Consider the following 20,962-nt stretch of genomic DNA (forward strand, 5'->3'; position numbering starts at 1 on the left):
CATCACCCGCCCACGGCCGCGGGGCGAGGCCCGCGCAGCCAAAGGCGAGCCCGGCCGGGGTGCGAAGCCCGGGGGGCCCCTCGGGGGCGGGGGGCTCGCCGGGAGGCTCCGGCCGCGCTCGCCGCGCCTGGCCCCGCTCCCAGTTTGCTTTGGGGACTGTTGATCTTGGCTGCGAGGCCGCGTTGCTCCATCGGACAGCTGGTTAATGTGTAGTGACGGCTCCGCCGTGCCCGAGACCGTTGATCCCGGCCCGCGCTCTTATCTGAGCCGGGACGAGCCGGGAGCGGCCGTGCGGGGCTGGGCCGGGGCCGCGGGGGCAGCCGGGCCCCCTGGCTGGGGGGATGGCGATGCAGCCCGCCAGCACCTCCCAAAATCCCAAAATCCGGCGTGATGCTCACTGGGGCGTGCGGGGGGCAAAGCCGGCAGACAGCGCTTCCCGCAGCACCCTGGCGGAAAAGCGCAGCGCTCTGGAAAGCCGGGACGAAGCCCCGGGGCTGCGGGGCCGGTCCTGGAGCAGCCGGGGCTGAGTCACCGGCCCCGAGCCCCGCGGCCCCGGCGCTTTCCCACGGCTCCCGACTGGTGGGGCTGGATTTTCCCAGCCCGGCTGGCTCTCCCGGATGCCCGGGATGCCATCCCGGCCGGTTTCACCTCCGTGGGCAGCGCTGGGGGCCTCTGAAACCCCTCTGGAACCGCGTCCTTGCCCGTGGGGGGCTCGGCCCGGGAGCATCCCTGAGGAAATTTGGGATGGGGCCGTGGAGATGGCACGGGATGACGCCCCCGTCCCACCTGTGCTCTCCTCCTTGCAAAACCACCGCGTGGGGGTTTGTGCCGTGGGAGAGCGGGATCAGGGCTGGGATCGGGGCTCGGCACCCGCCCCGAGCTGTCCCCGCCGGCTCCAGGCAGGGGCTGGGCCGCGTTTGCCGCCGTCCTTGTGCAACCTGTCCCGGGTGCCCGGCGGGGAGGCGGGAGGGGACGGGCCGAGCCGCACGCACGCACGGAGAGGGGGAAACCAGGGGAAATCGCCTCCCGACCCCCGGAATGACCCGCGGAGCAGGAGGCCCCGGGGCTCGGAGCGCGGCTGTTCCCGTGCTCCCGAATACCAGAGATTCCAGCCCTAAGCCGGCGGCCCAGACCTGCGAGGCAGGATTAGCCGGTGCCCTCCGGCTGCTCCCGCTGCCGGCAGCGGCGGCGAAAACTCCGGCGAGAGAGAGGGAAGAAAAGAAAAGCCTCTCTTGGGAATTTAATTTTTTTCCTTTATTCCCCCTTTTAAATTTTTTTTCTCCCTTGTTTTTCCTAATTAGAAAGGAGCACTGACAGCGGTTGGTGGCTCTGGGCTAATTACAGCTCCTGGCTTCCACCCCGTCCGTTTGTCCCCGGGCCCTGCGCAGTCTGGCGCTACAGGAGAGCCCGGTTTGGTCGGGACACGGCGGAGGCGGCGGCTTCCCCCCGGCTGTCTCCGCGGAGCCTCGCTCTTTTTCCCTCTTTCTTCCTTCTTTTTCTTTTTTTCTTTTTTTTTTTTTTTCCTGGATTCTTGCTGACAGCAGCATCTGTCACCTCCCAGCATCTCCCGTGCGGGGCAGCACCCGCGGAAAGCGCCCGGAGCCCTTTGGCAAGCACAAGCCCCGCGGCCCCCGAGCCCCCCCGGCGGGCCAGGAGGGCGCCCGGTGCCCCCGCGGCCATCGGGGATGGGAATTAAAGCTCAGAGGAGACAATCCCCTCCGCTGCCCTCCCCGGGGCCGCGCCGCCCTGCTCCAGGAATAGTTTTATCCCGGCCCTGACCTTGCCGCGGCTCTGCCAGGGACGGTCACCCGCGGCCGCCCGCGCTGCCAGCCCGAGGCCGGGCGGGAGGGGACGGGATTGTGCCCTGGCCGGGTCCCGCAGCCCGGCCGGGGCACAGCCGGGCTCCTCCTGCCGCCGCGGCCGCGGGGTGTCCCCGGCCGGGCTCGGTCCCGTTCCGTCCATCCCGGCTGCAAACCCCGCACGGAGCCTCCCTGGCTGCGGGGCAGACGCGGCTTTCCGCCCCGAGCCCCGCCGGGATCCCATCGCACCCCGAGCCGCTCCCTGGCGCGGCTCCCGGCGCCGCTGTCCCCCCGTGTCCCCCCGTGTCCCCTGTGTCCCCGCGCCCTGCCGCGCTGCGAGCTGGCACGAGGCAGCGGGGCGGCAGCGGCCCGAACCCCCCGCCGGCTCCAGCTGCTCCCAGCTGCTTCCAGCTGTTCCCTTGTCTCCCTTTCCCTCCCCGGGGCTCCGCAGCACAATGCGGCCCCGCGGCAGCCCCGGGTGAACCCGGGCTCGGCAGCGCTGGCTTTCTGTAACCATGTGCGGAGAGCTGTCTGTACTTTCCCCCTGCCCCAGTTCGTGCCGCCGGCTCCTCCAGGTCTCAGTGAATCCCCGTTCCCTCCCTCGAACCCTTCTCCCCTCTTGAACCCCTTCTCTCCACCTCGAATCCTATTCACCTCCCCAAATCCCATCTCTCTCTCCTGAGTTCCTGCTCCTTCCCTCAAATCCCTGCTCCTCCTGCCTTGAATCTCCACTCCACTCCTCAAATCCCTTTTCCCTCCTCAAATCCCTTTTCCTTCCCAAATCCCCGTTCCCTCCTGGAATCCAGCTCCCCTCCCCAGATCCCTGCTCGCTCTCTCCCTGGCTCAGCACTAACTTATCTTTTTTAAACAGCAAAGTATCACTTTAAACAAAAATAAATCTCGTTGGGGAAGGAATGGTGAGAAATAAACTGAAATACAGAGAGCAAAGAGGGAACCCAGGATGTCCCAATATGGGGGCGCCACTCCAGCTCTGCCCCCCAGTCTGAGTGCACCCGGAGACCCAGGAGCCGTCATCCCCCTGAACTGGGAGTACTGGGAGCCCCGCTGACGGGGTGTCCGTGCCAGTGTCAGCCCAAAACCGGGAGCCCCTGGGTGCACTGTGCCAATCCCCACCCAGACCAGGTGACCCGAGAGCCCCAGTTAACGGGGTGCCAGCATCCGTCCAAACCGGGAGCACCGGGAGCCTCATTGCACCTCAATAGGGTGCACTGTGCCAGGCCCGCTTGGAGCGGACACACCGGGATCCCCCACTATCGGGATCCCCATTACAGACACACCGGGATCCCCATTACCGGGATCCCCATTACAGACACACCGGGATTCCCCATTAGCGGGGCTCACCGGGATCCCCATTACAGACACACCGGGATTCCCCATTAGCGGGGCTCACCGGGATCCCCATTACCGGGATCCTCATTACCGGGATCCCCGTTACCGGCATCCTCATTACGGGGGCTCACAGGGTTCCCCGTTACCGGCATCCCCGTTATCGGGATCCCCGTTACCGGGGCTGCCCCGTCCCGCAGCACCGGGAAGGGGCGTGTCCCACAGAAAGGGGTGTGTCCGCGCGGGGCGTGGCTTTGCGCAGGCGCACTCCCGGCCAGCGCTTACGCAACTCCTCCCGCCGCCTTCCCCCCCCCTCCCCGCCCCCCGCGCGCGCTACGTGCGCGGCCGCGTGGCGCCGCCGCGCGCACGCGCACGCGCCGCCCGCGTGCCTCCCTCCCTCTCTCCCTCCCCCCCTCCCGCTCCGCTCCCCGCACTCCCCCACCGGGGCCGCCTCGAGCCGGGAGCGCGCGCGCGCCCCCGCCCCTCCCTCCTCCTCCTCCTCCTCATCTTCCTCATCCTCCTCCTCCTCATCCTCCGCTCCCGCCGCTGCTCCCTCTCGGTGCGTCCGTGCGGAGCCGCCTCGTCGCCCTTCCCGCGCCCCCCCCGCCGCCCCCCGCCCCCCCCGCCGCCGCCGCCGCCGCCGCCCCGCCGGGGGGGGCGCAGCCCCGCACCCCCCGCGCTCCCGCCATGCCGGAGAAGCGGCCGTTCGAGCGGCTGCCCGCCGACGTGTCCCCCCTCAACTATGGGCTCTGCCTCAAGCCGGACCTCATCGACTTCACCTTCGAGGGCAAGCTGGAGGCCGCCGTGCAGGTAGGGCCCCCCCTTCTTCCTCCTCATCCTGCCCTTCCTCATCCTCCTCCTCCCGCCCCGCCCCCGAGGGGTCCCGCCGGCCCGCGCCCCCCGAGGGGACCCCGCAGTGCCCCCGGGGACCCCTCGATCCCCTCCTCGATCCGCTCCTCGATCCGCTCCTCGATCCCCTCCTCACCCCCGGGGTGTTCCCCCCGCCCCCAGGGACCCCGCTCCCCCTCAGGGCCCCTCCCGGCCGTGCCTGAGGGACCCCCGGCCCCGATCCCCCCGTTCCCTGCGCTCCCCGGGCCCGGCCGGGCAGGTGCAGGGAGGCCCCTCGGGGCTCCCCCCGCCGCTCCTCCGCGTTTCCATTCACGATGGGCGGACAAACCCCCTCCGAACCCCCCAAAAGCCCTCCGGGACCCCCCGAACCCGGCCCGGCTCGGGGGCAGCCCCGCCCAGCCCCGCTGCGGCCCCCGCGGGTCCCCCCGGGCGGCTCCTCCGGGCTGGGCCGGCCCGGGCCGGGATGCGGGAGCGCCGCGGGAGCTCCGGGCTGTGCCCGGCCGGGATCCCCGGTGCCCGCAGCCCCCCGGGGACCCCCCGAGCTGCGCTCCGAGCCGGCCTGGGGATGGATGGACGGATGGAGGGGGGTTTTGCTGGAAAAGCCAAATAAGCCGTGAAAGGAGAAGTCCCCCGTGCGGCTCCCGGGGAGGGTAGGCCTCGGTGTCATGGAGAGGGAGCCTGGGCATGAGAGCCGGGAGACGGCTGCGGAGCCGAAACCTCGCCGCGTTCTTCTGCAGGGCGAGAAAAATCCTCCTCGCCGTGCTCGTGCTTCAGAGCCGGAACCAGTTCTGTGAAAGCCTTCAAGTCTCTCCCAGTCATTCTCATTGGCTGCCCTGCCAAGATTTCCCGAATTTGCTTTCACGTCTTTTTCTTTTTTTTTTTTTTTCTTGCGATTTCAGAGAGAGACTGAATTATAATGGCATATCTGTATTTTTTGGGGTTTTGTTTTTTTTTTTTTCCTGAAAATTAGATGGTCGCACAGAGACCTTAAAAAAATATTTGAGGGAGGTTTTAAGTCTTGAGATGTGAGCAGATCTTGCTGTGTTGAAGGGGTGGTTAAACCTGGCTTTAAATAGGTAATAAATGCAAGGAGGCAATAAAAGCTGCGATGTGAAGCACAGGTAGAGAGGCAGGCGAGTTCTTCCCTGGGGAAGGCCCAGGGCTGGGGATGATGGGGCATCTTGTGACTTTGGGGAGCTGCAGGAACCCGAGCGGACATGAGTAACTTTGTGTCATGTGACAGAAATATTGGAAACCCAAATCTCCCCGAGGGTTTGATGCTGGCTCGGGGCTTCGGTTCCAGCCTCGGGGCCGCCGCTGCCTTTTGGGCTGTTCCAGTTCGGAAAAGGCCGGTCTGAGAAATTCCCATTTTCTGCGGCTCTAATCGCAGGCGCCTATTGCTGTGCTCGCACCCCGGCCCTGCTACAGCTGTGGGGCTGTAAATGGGATCACTGAAATCGTCCAGGTTAAAAATAACGCTCGGGGGGAGGGGAGCAGCGGCTCTTTAAGCCGGAGCTGGGGAGAGCAGCCCTGGGAGCGGCTCTGGGATGCAGGAGTGGCCCGGAGCTCCCTCCTGGCAGGGCTGCCTGGCTTGCAGGGTTTGAATTTCCTGCTGTGTCCAGGTGCGTTCCCGGAGCAGAGGATTCCACCTGGAGATGGGGAACGCTGCGCTTTCCCCAGGGAAAAGCTGTGACCCCACGGGTTCCAGGCTGTAGAAAATCCCTTCTCATGTCCTGGAGAGCTGCTCTGGCGTTCCCGCAGCAGAGAGGAGGGGAGGAAACGCCAGCAAACCGCAGAGAGCGAGGTTTTTGAAACAGATCTAAAGAAATGTATCTTTATTTTGGATAACTTTTAACGCGGTGAGCCCAGGAGGAGGCACCTCCCGGAAAGAGGAGCACCTTCCCCGCTCGGGCAGGGCAGGGGATCAGGGGTGAGCTCACCTGCCCGAGCAGGGCTGGGGGTCTGGAGGGGTTCCCGGGGCTGCCCAGAGCACAGGGCGATCCCAGGAAATGAGAGGGGAGCTGCTCTGCTCCTTGATGGGGAGAGGAGCGCCTGGCTCATCCACAGGATGCTCTCTGTACAGGGCTGGATGAACAAAATTTAATTGCCATCAGCATATTTCCGTCAAGCTGGTCTGGAAATTGACACTTTTGGGGTGCTTTTGGGGTCAAATTACTTCAATTAAGGACCTTTTCTACCTGAACCTGAGCCCAGCAGAGATTTTCTGTTTCCAGCACCACCTGAGAGCTTTGGAGTCTCTGTAAACTCACAGAGACAAAAGTGGGTTTGTGTTAAAAAGCAAAATTTTTTATTTTGGGGTGGGGAAAATACACGTGCTGCCTCCTCTTGAAGATCCTTAAGTTGTTCCTTTAATCCCAATCAGGATTCATTGCCAGCTCCTCTGCTCCATCCCAGCTGGATAATGGCAATAATCCGCACCAAGATGCTTTCTGAGCCACGGGGTGACTTCTGAGGCTCTGACACCAAAAATAAAAACCCCCCAAAAAACCAGGAACAAACTTTCCAGAGCCTGCAAAGTGCTCTGTTTGCTTTGTTATTTGGCATCTTCCAGAGCAGAGTGGAATTAGTGCAGGCTGCGGTGTTTAGCCAAGGTATTGCAAGTAAACACTTGATCATTCTTACTCACTCCGGTAATAGGATTTGCAGCCCTCTGCGGAGAATTTGGGGCTTTCAAACCCTAAAGAAAAAATAAATGTCCCAGCCTTGGCTGTGGGGCAGGACACTTGTGCTGGCTTTAGGGCCTATAAATAACCCGAAGCACTTTGTGCCGCAATAATAAACGGTGCCACTTGCATGGCAACTCCAGATAATCTTCAGGGGATAAAACCCCTGGTGATGCGGACGGTAAGAGGTGGCAGCAGATTTCCGAGCCTGGGAAGGGGAGTGGGGACCTGCCTGTGCTTTGTTCCCGTGTCCAGCTCAGGGCATTGTCCCCCCCAGGTAAAGGAATGCTCCTGAAACCTTGGCAAGTTCGGTTTCACGGCCCCTTTTTGGAGCTGTGCTTCTGGAGGCTCTGGTAACCCAGCTATTACCGTTTTGACCGGTTCTTCCAGATTTTCAAATAATATAATTTGCGGCCACACGAATACTTTTGAAGTCCGCGCAGTTGTGTAACAATTACATGAAGTGACAGTACATAATTCCCATTTATCACAGCTGAAAACCCCAAAAAATCCTCAAATGAACTGTTTCCCGAGGAGCGCGGGTCCCAGCTGGGACAGAGCGTGGCTGTGGGAGAGCCGGGGCTGGAACAGCTTCTCCTGCTCGCACTCCTGTGATTGTTCTGCCACTTATGTCATCTCCCAGCATTTAAACTTGATTTGTGGAGGGCGTGGGGATGCCTCTCCACCAGCACAATTAAGATTGTGGGGTGGAAATGGTTCATTTTCATTATTCCTCTGCTGGCTGGAGCTTTAATTGCGCCAGCCTTGGCTCTCAGGGCCTGGTTATCAGCACAGGGCGCTTGCATTACTCAGTGGCTGGGTCAAACTTTATTTTGTTCTTTTTTTTTTCCCGTTTTTTTGGCTCTTGGGAGGGTTGGAACAAAGAAGGGATGTGTGGCCCTGGCGTTGTCCAGCAGCAGAAACAAAGCTGCCCGCAGCTTTGAGGCTGTAAATGGAATTTTGGGGCGCTGAGAGGATCACCTGTGAGGGGCAGGGCTGCCTCCCGCTCCCTGGTGTTTCCCTGCCCATAAATTCCCTTCCTTGGAGCCTCCCCTGCCTGGAAACTCCACCGAGGTGTTCCTTGATTGTGGAACAGCTTATCTGCGAGGAATTTACAGCCTGGGCTCCCTCAAATCCCCGCTGCAGCAGTTCAATGCATCCCGGGCAGGTTTGGCAATGTTTAACTGCTTGTCTGCTGCTTTTTGTGGGTTCATTATGCAATATCTGCCGGCCTGAGGAATGCGTGGGGCTGGTTAAAGATTAGTGCTGACACTCCGGGGTGGAACCCTGGCCCGGTGCAGCTCGCTGGGTGTAGTATTGGTGCTGCTGGGGAGCTGCTCCAGGGCAAACCCTCTGCATTTCCAGCAGTGAAATTCAACCTGCAGTGGAGGGTTAAGGGGCCTGGCAGCACCTCAGGGCTCATCAGCTCAAAAATTTGGGTTTTTAACCTTTTTTCCCCCTCAAAAAAGCTCCTTGAGCCCCTTAACTCCCAAGATTGGGATGGATTTGCAGCGATCACAGAAGGGATTTACTCACCCCTGTGAATCCCACACCTCTGGAGCTGGATGTGCTTTGGAACCAAGGGAATTTTCCCACTTAGTCCTGGCGTTGTTAATTTAACCCCTTGGCCGCTGGAATTTGCTGGAGATGCAGGTTAATAAATCTCTTTATCACTCTCCTCATTGAAGCTTTGGATTCTTACAAAAGACACGCCCTGGAACACCAATCCAGAGTAAGTTTAGGGGTCTATTTTTAGAGAGAAAATTGCTGAAAACACACGCAGTTGTTGTAGTGCTGCTTTTAGAAAAGGGCTCCGAAGCCGTGTGACAGGATTGGAATTATCTGGAATTAATTTTGGCTCCAGGAGATCCCTTTGGATGCTCCTCAGCCTGTGTTTCAGGTAGGCTGGAGTTCAAATATCCCAAAAAATTGGAAAAATATTTTCCATCAAATCCTTCCCTGCTTTGACCACAAAAAGCTTCACAGCACCTTTAGGTCTTGTTTGGCAGAGCTAAATAATTGTAATTTTTAACTTTTCTTCCATCAAATATTAAACTTTTGAGAGGGATTTCAGCTTTTTTTCTCCTGCTGGGTGAATTTTCCCCTCCCTGCTTGTGTTGCCCGAGTCTGACCTCAAAATAGTGTTTGAATTCTGATTAATCCAGTATTCAGTTTAATTCATCAAAAGCCAGGAGTTTACAATCCTGAGCCATTCCTTCCCTGCAGAGATTCCTCTGATTCCTGAGCAGGGCAGAACTGCTCTTCTTTCAATTAATTAAATTAAATTAATTCATTTTCCTTGCTGAAAAATAGAATTTCTGCCTGGACGGTGAATTTCGCCCCTTTTTTTGAGTAGTTAAAAAAATGAACTTTTTTACCCTCCTGGCTCATTTTAGAGATTTTCTTCTATGCTGCCCTCTCATAAAACTGGCTTGATGTTGGTAGGAAGGGAGGGAAAAATACCTAAAAATAGATAATTGCCTGTTTAAGGAGCCTCTGGATTTTCCCTGCTTAAACCTAAACTTTCTTACTTTGCAGGCTCAGTGCTCCACTGAAAGTTGTGTCCTGGAAAAAGCTGGTTTTTAAAGATCAAGCCCATTGTTAAACTCGCATTGTCTGCAATTTGGACAGCTCCGAATCCAGGGAGATTTGGATTCATAGACTGAATAAAGGTCTCCAGACACTCATAAAAAGCTTTTCTCATCCTGATTTTTCTGTGTTTTAGAAAAACCTTGTAAAACCCCCCCAAGCTCCAGTATTGTGGTAAAAACTATTGAGATTTGATTTTGGGGTTTTGGGGAGCTTTATAATTTTTCAGTTTTATGCACTCAGAATTTAAAAGAAAAAAAGGATTTCAGGTTGTAAATCTTTCCTGGGAAAATCAGGTTGACCCTGTGTCGCCTCAGCTGTTAGATTGTTCTCAGTGCTTTGCAAAAACGTTTTCACGGTCAGGTTGGGTTTATTAATTACGATTAACTTGATTTTAATTCCATCAAGAGGTGACAACAGCCGTGCTGTGCCCCTCGGTGTGGCACCACTGCAGGGGAGCAGGGAGGGGGCACCGACAGCCACTGCTCAAAAGGTGTAAACACATCGTATTTCTTTACATAATATTTATTAATTAAACAGTTCCATAACTGGGGATGAGCCAGGGATATTTGTCACGTCAGGGAGGCCAAGGAGAAACTCCTGCCTGGGTTGGGGTGTGTGGGGTTCATCTCCCTGCGTGGGTGCTGGCTCAGGGATGGACCCATGAAATCCCAAATTTAAATTGCTTAATCCTGCCTTCTCTGTGAAACGGCTCAGATTTGGGGTTTCTGTCCCAGATGAATGAGGAACATTCCTGAGGAACATTCCTGGTTTATCCCCAGCTCCTCCTCTCGCCCAGGGAGCACTGGGGACACCTGAGCCTTTTCTTGTGGCTTTACAAGCAAAATGAAATAACAATTGTGTGCTGCCTGTAGGTGAGCTGGCCTGGGCTCGCACAGGGGCTCGGAATTGTGGAACTGCGGTTAAAGGGAGCTCAAATCCCACCCAGGGGCTCGGAATTGTGGAACTGCGGTTAAAGGGAGCTCAAATCCCACCCAGGGGCTCAGAATTGGGGTTAAAGGGAGCTCAAATCCCACCCAGGGGCTCGGAATTGTGGAACTGCGGTTAAAGGGAGCTCAAATCCCACCCAGGGGCTCAGAATTGGGGTTAAAGGGAGCTCAAATCCCACCCAGGGGCTTTGTGGGCAGTGCCAGGGGTCCAGGGCAGCCAGAGCTCCTCTGGGAATCCCACCCCAGCCCCTCCAGGCCAGGATTCCTTCTTTAAATCCCACCCAACCCTGTCCTCTGGCACTTTAACCCCATTCCCCCTTTTCCCTTGAAAATTCATTGATTTTCCTCCCTGCCTCCTTTCAGGGAGCCTAACCCCAGCTCACCCCTGAGCCTGCTCTTCTCCAGGCTGAGCAATCCCACTTTTCCCCCTTTTCCCCCCTCTGATCAGCTCCATCCCTCTGATCTCTGCTTGTCCAGACCCCAGAGCTGGAGGCAGCTCCTGCGGTTCCTGGCTCCCAGTTCAGGTGTGGATACCTGGGATGGTGGCTCCAGGTTATGATAGTGGGGAAAACAAAACAGGGATGGGGTTTCTTAGGCTTTAGTGAGCTGATTCTGGGGTAGGAAGCAGTTTCTTCGTGCCTGTGTCAAATCTGCTTGGTTGCTACAGAAATTTTTACTCCTTTATTTAAGAAAGTGCTGGTGCGTCCTGCTAGAAATCCTCTCCTGGACAAGCAGGATTCCCAGCTTGATCCAGCCTGATCATTCTGGTGGTTCCAGCCATAAATGTCTGAATAACTCCCTGGTTCAACTCCCAAATATTTTACCCCTTTGTAATTAATTTTTATTTAATTTGAATTCCTCTGTATTCAGGCTCTCGCATTCAGACAGAGAACTGGCACAGCCCCGCGGTTTATTCCTACGCTGGGAGCTGGCGCTGGGTAAATAAAGCAGAGAGTGTGGAGCCAGGAGCTGGCAGAAGGGGAAGGAGAATCTCCTGGCAGATGTTCTGGGCCGAGGAGCCCCGACAGCCTGGAGCACGCACAGAGGTTGTGTTGGTGACGTCTCCAAGGGAGATTTTCACTCTGCTGTCCCTCGGGCCGTCCCCAGGGGAGGCTGATGGGCTCAGGATCTGTTGTTGCTGGGTTTGGATTCCCAGGCGTGCACAAGGGCCCCATTGTGAAGTTTTCAGCCCTGTTCTTTACCCAGCATTAAATAATTCCCAGTGGGGATGAGTGGCTGAGCACAGCTCCTGCTCTGCAGTGCCTCCTTCTCCTTCTCCACCCCAAACACCCAACTCTCCTGCAAACACCTGCAGGTGCTTTCCAGATGGATGAGAGCTGAGAATTGCCATTTCTTCCTGGTGCTGATGGAGTTTCTCTCGCAGGTGAAGAACGCAACCAACCAGATCGTGATGAACTGCGCCGACATCGACATCATCACGGCGTCCTACGCCCCGGAAGGAGACGAAGGTGGGAGCCCTGCCTGCTTTCCTGCTTTCGTTTCTGCAGCTCTGATAGCGCAGTGATGTCATGCTTTGATAAGCTCAGCCCCGCCCCTGGAAGCACAGAATCCCTTATCTCGGTTCCATGCTGGCTCTCATGGCTGCCACTGGCGTTGTGGTGAAGGAATTCCTTCAATTGTGACAAAGGAATTCCTTCAGTTGTGTTGTGGGAAAGGAATTCCTTCATTTTTGTTAGGGTTAAAAATTCCTTCAGTCTCCTCCGCCTCTCCTGAGGGGTGAAGGCAGAGGATGCTGGGCTGCTTTGATATTATTTTTATATCTGGATGTTGTGTAAACTTCTAAGGACATCACCTGTGCCTGTGGGTTTGGGAATATTGACAAAATGAAATATTGACAGGGAATGCATCAGTAAGAGCCTGCAGTAGGAAATGCTCACAGGAAAGGGTTTGGAGAGCGCAGAAAACGCTTAATTGGCATTCAGCAGGATTTTCTGAGTGCTGGTCAATGTGGAAAAGGGTGACTGTGAGGAGGAGACCAGCTCAGGGAAGGCTGGGAGTTGCTGGAGAAATGTGTCGCCCTCAGCTGCAGTCACTGAGTTCCCCAGGGCTGGCACTGGGTGGGATCTGAGGTCCCTCCCGCCCAAACCATTCCATGGTGCCACTCTCCAGGTCCTTGTGGCATTGCTCCATTTCACAGGTGGAGAAATGGGCTCAGGAGGGGATCTGGGGAAGGAATTCCCCCCTGTGAGGGTGCTCAGACCCTGGCACAGTGCCTGCATCCCTGGCAGTGCCCCTGGAGCACCTGGGACAGTGGAGGTGTCCCAGCCCTGGCAGGCTGGCACTGCAGGGATTTAAGGTCCTTCCCACCCAAACCATTCCATGGTGCCACTCTCCAGGTCCTTGTGACATTGCTCCATTTCACAGGTGGAGAAATGGGCTCAGGAGGGGATCTGGGGAAGGAATTCCTCCCTGTGAGGGTGCTCAGACCCTGGCACGGGTGCCCAGAGCTGCCCCTGCATCCCTGGCAGTGTCCCTGGAGCACCTGGGACAGGGGAGGTGTCCCTGCCCTGGCAGGCTGGCACTGCAGGGAGTTAAGGTTCTGCAGTTCCACGATCCCAAGCAGAACATCCCCACCCAGCTTTGCACTTGGTCAGGTTTGGTTTCTTTTTCCATTCGGGAGGGTTTTGTGGGCGTGGGGAAGCTGCCTTGGGAGGAGGGCGTGTGTGGAAAAGCAGAGCTCGGCTCAGGAAGGGCCGGGCAGGATCCTGAACGGGGCCACAGGGTGGGAAAATGTCCCCAAGCGCTCGGGGCTGTCCCCTGGCACCTCAGGCTGGCCCTGCCACCGTGAGGGGGTTGCTGAGCACTTATTAATTAGGAGCTATTTCTCTTATTAAGAGAGAATGACACACTGGCACTCACCAACTGCTGCATCATAAACACTCAAGGTGTAACTTTGTTGTAATTCATGTTAAAAATAGAATTAATATAAAAATAAATTTCATTTAAAATAGAACGAAGAAAATAAAAGGAAAATAATAAAATTAAAAATGCTAAAATGAATAAAATGGAAACAGTAAAATGGAAAGAGTAAAATACTAAAGTTAATAAGATTAAAATCAATAAAATGAAAAGAAAAAAGAAAATGAAAAGAATAAAAATAATAAAATTGGAATTAATCTAATTAAAATTATTAAAATAAATATAATTCAAATTTATAATTAAAATAAACAGTTAAAATTGCAATTAAAATAGCTCAAAATTAAAAATATTTAGAAATTTTAAAAGAAAAAAAAAATATAAAACGACAATGAATTGCTATCATCACCCCCAGGCTCCACGGGGTTAAAAACGGATCTGTGGGATTTGGGAAGGTGCCAAGGAGCAGAATGGCTTTGGAAGGAGAATTGCATGGAATTGGCACCTGTTGATGCAGACCCTGAGGCTCCCCCTGTGCTCAGCCCGGGGATGGGGGCTGTGGGATGCCCCCCAGAATGAGCCCTGCACACACCAGAGCCTGGAGCTCACTCCTGAACTGTGCACAGGGAGAAGCTCATGGTGGTTCCAAAGAATCGTCACCCTTCCTTCTGCAGGGAGGAGTTGGTCTCACCCTCGCTAAAAATGAAAAATAATTGGGAATTATCTCCTTTCCAAGCCTGAAAAGCAGCTGTGGGACAGAGATTCCATTTAACAGGTCCCAGTTCCCTGTTTGAGGAGCAGATCTGGTGACTTTTGTGCAGAATAATTTGTTTTTCCCCAGTCCTTGTCAGTGCCCCTGCCCAGCAGATTTTGGCCGCAGCTCTTGTGCCCCTGGCGCTGATGGGCACAGCTGAGGGCAGGACTTTGGAATTTCAATGCAGATTTGCAGGGAAAGCAGATTATTGCCCAATATTTGACAGGAAGCTGAGGGAGGATCCCCACAGCGTTAAAGTCAAAGTGAAGAATTTTTGCTGTGTAATCCACAAAGGAGCAGCCAGGACTGAGTAACAAAACCAGCACAGATTGAGCACTGGGGAGCAGAAATTCCTCAGTCTCAGCCCAAAACTGAGATTGTCAGGGAGGGCTCTGGGTTCCCTCTGTGCCAGCAGTGCTGTAATGGAACAAAGCTGCTCAAAACACCAGAGTTTTCCACGGCTGGATTCAAACTGGACGGATATTTTTATATTTATTTTCTCCCCAGAGCTGTTGTATTTTTCTTTTATTTTTTTAACATTTCCAGTGGAGTTTTAGCGCCGAGGTGTGCACGTGTCCAGATGGATTCCTTGGCTCAGGAGGAGCAGGGATGAGCTGGATTTTCACAGAAATGTCAGTTTTGGGAAGGGATGGAGTTTCACAGAAATGTCAGTTTTGGGAAGGGATGGAGTTTCACAGAAATGTCAGTTTTGGGAAGGGATGGAGTTTGATGCTCGGGGGTGTGAAGGAGTTTGTGAATCCTCTCTGAGCTGTGAGATCGTGGTGGGATTGGGGAATTTGCTGGAATCTCCTCAGATCCTGGGGATCCCAAGGGGTTTGTGGAGCCAGGGGTTCCTGGAGGGCTGGCAGCTTCCCAGCAGCTCTGGGGAGTTTGTGCAGCAGGAGGAGGGGGGGCACATTTGGGCTGTGCTCAGACTGAGCAGGGTTTTGAGGGCAGAATTCGTAATTTTGGGTTTTTCCTTCTCTGTGTGGTGGGGATGGGCCTGGATGTTACACCAGAGATTTGGGTGGTGGTTAAAATAAGAAACAAACAAAAAAAACCCCAAAAAACAAAAGAAACCAATCAAAAAACCCAAATCAACCAAAAAAACCCCCAAACCAACCAGAAAACCCAAACCAACCAAAAAAAACCCCAAAAACCCAAATAAACCAAAAAAACCACCCCAAACCGAACCAACAAAAAAAACCCCAAAAACCCAAATGAACGAAAAAAACCACCCCAAACCGAACCAACAAAAAAAACCCCAAAAACCCAAATCAACCAAAAAAAAACCCCAAACCAAACCAACCAAAAAAATCAAACCCGAACCTTAATTACCTGTGCCCTCTCCACACCACAGCAGGGCTCCTTGAAAGAGTTCCATCCTGAGAACATTCCATTTTGAACCTTTCCATGGATTGCTCTCAGCTTTGTCCTGGCCTGGGCTCTGGGCCCTGTTGGAGCCACCCGAGGGTGCAGCAGGGTTTGGGATTGTCCCTTTGCAGGAAATGTGATTTGTCCCAAATGCTGCTGGAGCGTTTGGGGAGCTCCCACTTCACCCCCTCACACCTGCAGCAGCCCCTCTCTATTCTGTGTGTTTTTTCTGATTTAAGTGGTAACACGTCTTACTCCTGGGGGCTTCCTCCCTTTATTTTCATCATTTTCTCATTTCTTATTTTCTTTTTCTCCATGACAAAAAAAAAAAAAAAAAAAAAGAAAAAAATTCCCTTTTCTTTCCTGCAGCTTTTTCTGTGCAGTAATGTGCAAGTGATTAACTTGCAACCTTGCAGTGCCAAACTCTGCAGAGCTGGGCTGGTCCCTCCAGGAGCTTTTGTTTCCCGGCCGAGGAGCCGAGCCAGGCTGTGCTGCCCTCTCAGCTTTGGGAGCAGCAGCTCCCTTCCACTCCAGCTGAAAGTATTGTCCAGTGTTTCGTGTGCTTCTGCTGCTCTGGATTGAATTATTGCCGTTGAATAAGGAGTTTAAACAAAAAAAAAGTAAAACAAAAACCGCCAAAACAAAACAAAACAAAAAAAAACCAAAAAAAAACCCCAAAACCAACCAACCAACCAAAAAAACAACAAAAAAAACCACCCCCAAAACATACCACAAAAAACAACAACAACAAAAAAACCTGGAAAAGGAAACAAGCAAACAAAAAAAAAAAAAAAAAAGAGAAAATGTAATTTGGGATCTTTGGTTGGTTTGGGGTTTGATTTGTAAGGAGCTGCTTGGAGATTTAGAAAACCCTGAAGGTTTCAGTGTTTCGTCTTCCAGCCTTGGTGATGTTCAGCTCTGGGGTTTTTTGGGACAAGTTAAAACTTCCAAAGCAGCAGAAATTCCACGAATTCAAACCCAAATAGAGAGCTCCAGTTGAGAGGAGGAGGAGGGGGCAGCTCGATATCCATTGTCAGCCTTTGGCAGAAGCTCCACACGAGGAATTCCTGTGTATTCCTGAGTTCCAGGCGGCTGCAGGATCAGATCGCGGCCTTTGGAAGCTGTAAAAAATAATAAAAATGTTTTTACATTGTGGCTTTGCTGTGGTGGTGTTTGAAAATCCACCAAAAATCCCCCAAAATCCAGGTGGGGAGCGTTGCTGCGTTCCTGGGCTGATCAGGGACCCTCTAAACAGGGCTCCAGCAGCAGGATTCCTCAATTATCAATTCCTGTTGATTTAGTTATTGATAAATCAGTGAATTCCCAGCAGGTGTGCAGCCCCTCTCTGGCCTGGGTCGCCCTCATTGCTCTGATGGACTCTGGAAATAATCCGGATCAAAATCAGGACCCTGCTCCTCAATGCTGGGACCCAATCCCATCCATCGGGATTGTTCTCCTCCAGGTCTTCCTCTCCTGTCTCGTTTTCTCCTCTCCTGTCTCATTTTCTGCCTCGGTATCCCCTTTTTAGCAAGAAAACTCTTAACTTTTATTTTTGGTGGCCTGGCATTTGTTGGCAGCTGGGTGTCCTTGGGTGGATTCTTCTTCAATGCTCAACTCGGCTGATTTTTAAAATCGTGGAACTCCTCAGCATGGATCAGGAGAGCCTAAAATTGATCCTGTAGAGGGTTTTTTTTGTAATTTATTCCTGCCTTGTGGTTTTTGCTGTGTTGTTGGAGCCCTCTCAGTGCTGTGCACTCCAGCACGGTGGTAAAACTCAGATTAAACCCCGAGCAGAGCTCTGTGAAACCTGTACTTAGACCTAATTCATTCCTGCAGCTCCTGCGTTGAGCAGAGGTTGGAATTGGCCCGGCTTTGATGCCGAGATCCCGCTGCTGCAGAATAAACAGCGCTGGAAATTCCAGCACAATGAAACAGCCCCGTTCCATTTCCCTGTGTCACCGCAGCCTCCCGCAGGGCGCCGGGGCTGAAACCCAACACTTGCGGCGACACCTGAGCAGCAAAACGAGTCCTTTTGTGACCAAAATTGTCATTTCAGCCCGGCCTTTGTCATTCGGGGCTTTGGCTGAGGCAGGGTTTTGTTTGGGGATGAAAGTGCCTCGTTGTGTCCGGGCTTGCCGGCTTTGGCAGCTGGCGATGCTGCTTTGGAGCGGGTTTCAGTTCTGAAATAATGATAATTTCGATAATTTCTCACAGGTCGAGCGTGGCGGGAGCAGCATTGCAGAGAGAGGTTCTGTGGGGTTATCCCGCATTTTTTTGGCTGAATGAGAACAGATCCCCATCCCCTGGAGGGAGTGATGAATTAGGAAGGGAGGGGCAGCCCCAGGTGCTCCAGGACTGTTCCATCCCCCTCATAGTTTGGATTTTTGCATCCCCAAATGGTTCCTGTGCTCTGTAAATACTAAATTCCCTCATTTTTGGGTGCCTTTGGGATCTCTGTGTAAATACTAAATTCCCTCATTTTTGGGTGCCTTTGGGATCTCTGTGTAAATACTAAATTCCCTCATTTTTGGGTGCCTTTGGGATCTCTGTGTAAACACCAAATTCCCTCATTTTTGGGTGCCTTTGGGATCTCTGTGTAAATACCAAATTCCCTCATTTTTGGGTGCCTTTGGGATCTCTGTGTAAATACCAAATTCCCTCATTTCTGGGAGCCTTTGGGATCCTCTGCCTGAGTGGGGCAGGAACCCCAAAGTAGGGCTCTGCTTCTGAAGGCATTTCTGAAATAAAATCAACATTTATTTTGTGGTTAAATCCAAGCAAAACCCCCCTCCCCACTGCTGTGGAGATTAATGGGATTTTCATAGTGAGAGCCACAAATTAGGTCAATAAACCCTAAGCATCCTGTTTGGGATAATTAATGGGAATCCTGCTGCACTGACGGGAGTGTTTAACAGCAAGGGGGGAATCTGGGGCTGTGTTTCACCGTTCCTGGGACACAAATCCCGTTTCTCCTGCAGGTTTGGGGTTTTTCAGCACAACTTTCACTCCTGCAATTCCCACCACGAGGTTGTTCCTGCGGTTCCTCACACAGAACCACTCAGAATTAATTCCGAGCAGTCGAGCTCAGCCGCTTTGGGTGGATTTGCAGAGTTTTGAGCCCAAACCCTTTCCAGGACGGTTCTGATCCCGGTGCTGTTTTTCCCTTTCCAGAGGTTCACGCCACAGGGTTCAACTACCAGAACGAGGACGAAAAGGTCACTCTGTCCTTCCCCAGCACCCTGCAGAAAGGTGAGAGCCCTCCCTGCCTGCCTGCTGGGGCTTTGGGCAGCAGCTCCTGCCCTGGAATTGCAGATTCTGGCTGGCTTGTGCTGAAATCCGTAATTGATTTGCCACAGTTCCTTAAATCCCGGAGTTTGCAGACTTTCCTCCAAGTTTCATTGGAAGATGGAACTTTTGAGGTCCCTCTTGGGTCGCTGCTCTGTTTAAAAAAATCCAAAAACCCCGTGGGGAATTGTGGGTTTATTTTATTTAGGGAACAACCCCGCAGCAAACCCGTTTTTGTGCCACCTGCCCAGGCCAGGTCTGTGTGCTTGTGTTGCAGGGACAGGGACACTCAAGATAGACTTTGTAGGGGAGCTGAATGACAAAATGAAGGGGTTTTACCGGAGTAAGTACAGCACGCCCAGCGGGGACACGCGCTACGCCGCCGTCACCCAGTTCGAGGTAAGCCTCTCTGCAGGATTTTTATTTTTATTTTTATTTTCAGTTTATTTTTATTATTTTCATTTTTATTTTCATTTTTATTTTAGTTTCTATTTTTATTTTCATTTTAATTTTATTTATATTTTCTGTTTTATTTTATTTATATTTTCACTTGTATTTTCATTTGTGTTTTCTTTTTCCTTTTCATTTTCATTTTTATTTTATTTTAAAATTCTAATTAAAAATTATTTTTATTTTCATTTTTACTTTTATTTTATTTTTAATTTTAATTTTATTCTAAATTAATTGTAATTTTAGTTTTAATTTAGTGTAATTTTATTTTTATTTTCATTTTTATTTTCTTTTCATTTTTATTTTAATTTAATTTTTATTTTCATTTCCATTTCTAACCAGGAAGATTTATCCTTGCGACAAAGGATAAATCAAAGGCAAAGACGCATTTTCTCACCTTCACCCATCCCCTCTGGATGGATATCAGAAATTCCCATTATTTTTCCCTCCTTGTCCCTCCTTGCAGTGAGCTCAGGGCTGGGCTGGGGCTGCCCAGGGCGCTCCCCCAGCACAAACAGAGCACTTTTGGGGCTCTTTTGGACAAATTTGGGGTGGTTTGTGCACGCCTGGGTGCCCCCAGTGCTTCCCCTCCTGCCGTGCCTCTGCTCAATTTGGACAAATTTTTATTTAAAATTGGGAGTGAAAGAAGAATAAAAACCTAACTCAGAGGTCAGGAGTGCAGTGAGGAGACCAAACCATGATTCTCCCTTTTTTTGCTGGAAATAAATTGAATTTCTGTGGTTTTTACCGCAATGTGCTGTGATTTATTTGTTCAATTCTCTTTATTCCAGGCCACTGATGCTCGCAGGGCTTTCCCCTGCTGGGATGAGCCTGCAATCAAAGCAACCTTTGATATTTCTTTGGTGGTTCCCAAAGACAGAGTAGCTTTGTCAAATATGGTAAGTTTCTAAATATTTTAATTCAATATGCTGTTGATAATTAAAATTTTGCCTTGATAACAGCTGGGAATAAAATCTGCAATAAATGGGGAGAGAAACACAAAATTTGATGTCAGGACAAACCTGGTGGTTTTAAAAAAATAAAATTAAAATTAATTTCATGTGCTGCTTGATTAAGAGAAACTGGGAAAAATCCTTTGTGAGTTTTCCTCTCTGGGTTTCTGTCCAGAGCTGGAACAAAATGTGGAAACAGAATAATCACAAACAAACACAAATGAGCATTTTTGATTTGCTGCCTGCTCGTGTTCTTAGGTGATGTTGCTGGAGAAGAATTGGTTTTAAAATGGGATTTATTTATTTATAAATGAATGTATTTATAAATAAATAAAGCCTGGCCTGGCCCTGCACAAGGTTTTTGGGTCTGGGTTTGGAGGCGTGCCTTGCTGGGACTGGATTGATGCTCTTTATTTCCTAATGGGATATAACTGAGATATGAACTAAAATTTATTATAATGTCTATAATATGCTAATATTATCAATAGAAATATAACATGAAAATTATATAGATATAATATTTCTAAATATAATATTTATTATATACAATACTTATAATTACATGTGATATAGATATTGTAATATTTATAATTGAACTATACATTATAATTAATATTAGTAATTAATATTTTGTGGTAATAAAATCACACCTCCATCTGGGATGGGGCACTTCAGCCACAAGAGAACTGCTTGAAAACACCAAATCTACGGTTTTGGGGATTTTTCCTTGGGTTTTTTGAGGGTTTTTTTGTTTTGTTTTTATTTTTTTCCCTTGGCTTTTTCTTTCCTGTTTCCTTGCTTTTTGTGGGTTTCCCTTTTGGGATTTTAGTGCTGAAAACCTAGAATTTTTTGCTAAAAACCCGGACTTTCTGTGCTAATTAGACCTGACTATCCTTTTCCTAACACAAAGAGCTGCTCGAATCCAAATATCCCGCAGCTTGTGAAGTTTATTGTGTTGTGAAAAAACAGTGTTTGGGTAAAAAATTCGGGTTTTGGAGCCCTAAAGCTGCACTGTTCTGGATTTGGGGTTGAGAGATTTTCTTAATTTTTC

General features: G+C 51.8%; 1 protein-coding gene across 1 annotated transcript in view; it reads left to right on the forward strand.

Annotated features, from left to right (window-relative positions):
- Positions 1–3,787: 3,787 nt before the first annotated feature.
- The window catches only part of NPEPPS (aminopeptidase puromycin sensitive), a 35,699-nt gene continuing 18,524 nt past the window's right edge, over positions 3,788–20,962 (forward strand). The window contains exons 1-5 of the mRNA XM_054286489.1: positions 3,788–3,956; positions 11,603–11,687; positions 18,395–18,472; positions 18,786–18,907; positions 19,750–19,857. Of these exons, the coding sequence (XP_054142464.1) occupies positions 3,834–3,956; positions 11,603–11,687; positions 18,395–18,472; positions 18,786–18,907; positions 19,750–19,857 (516 nt within the window). The 5' untranslated portion in view covers positions 3,788–3,833. The remainder of the gene's footprint in view (positions 3,957–11,602; positions 11,688–18,394; positions 18,473–18,785; positions 18,908–19,749; positions 19,858–20,962) is intronic.

Source organism: Melozone crissalis, unplaced genomic scaffold, assembly GCF_028551555.1.
Source record: "Melozone crissalis strain CALT ecotype California unplaced genomic scaffold, PUWL_Pcris_2 ptg000048l_1, whole genome shotgun sequence".
NCBI lineage: Eukaryota > Metazoa > Chordata > Aves > Passeriformes > Passerellidae > Melozone > Melozone crissalis.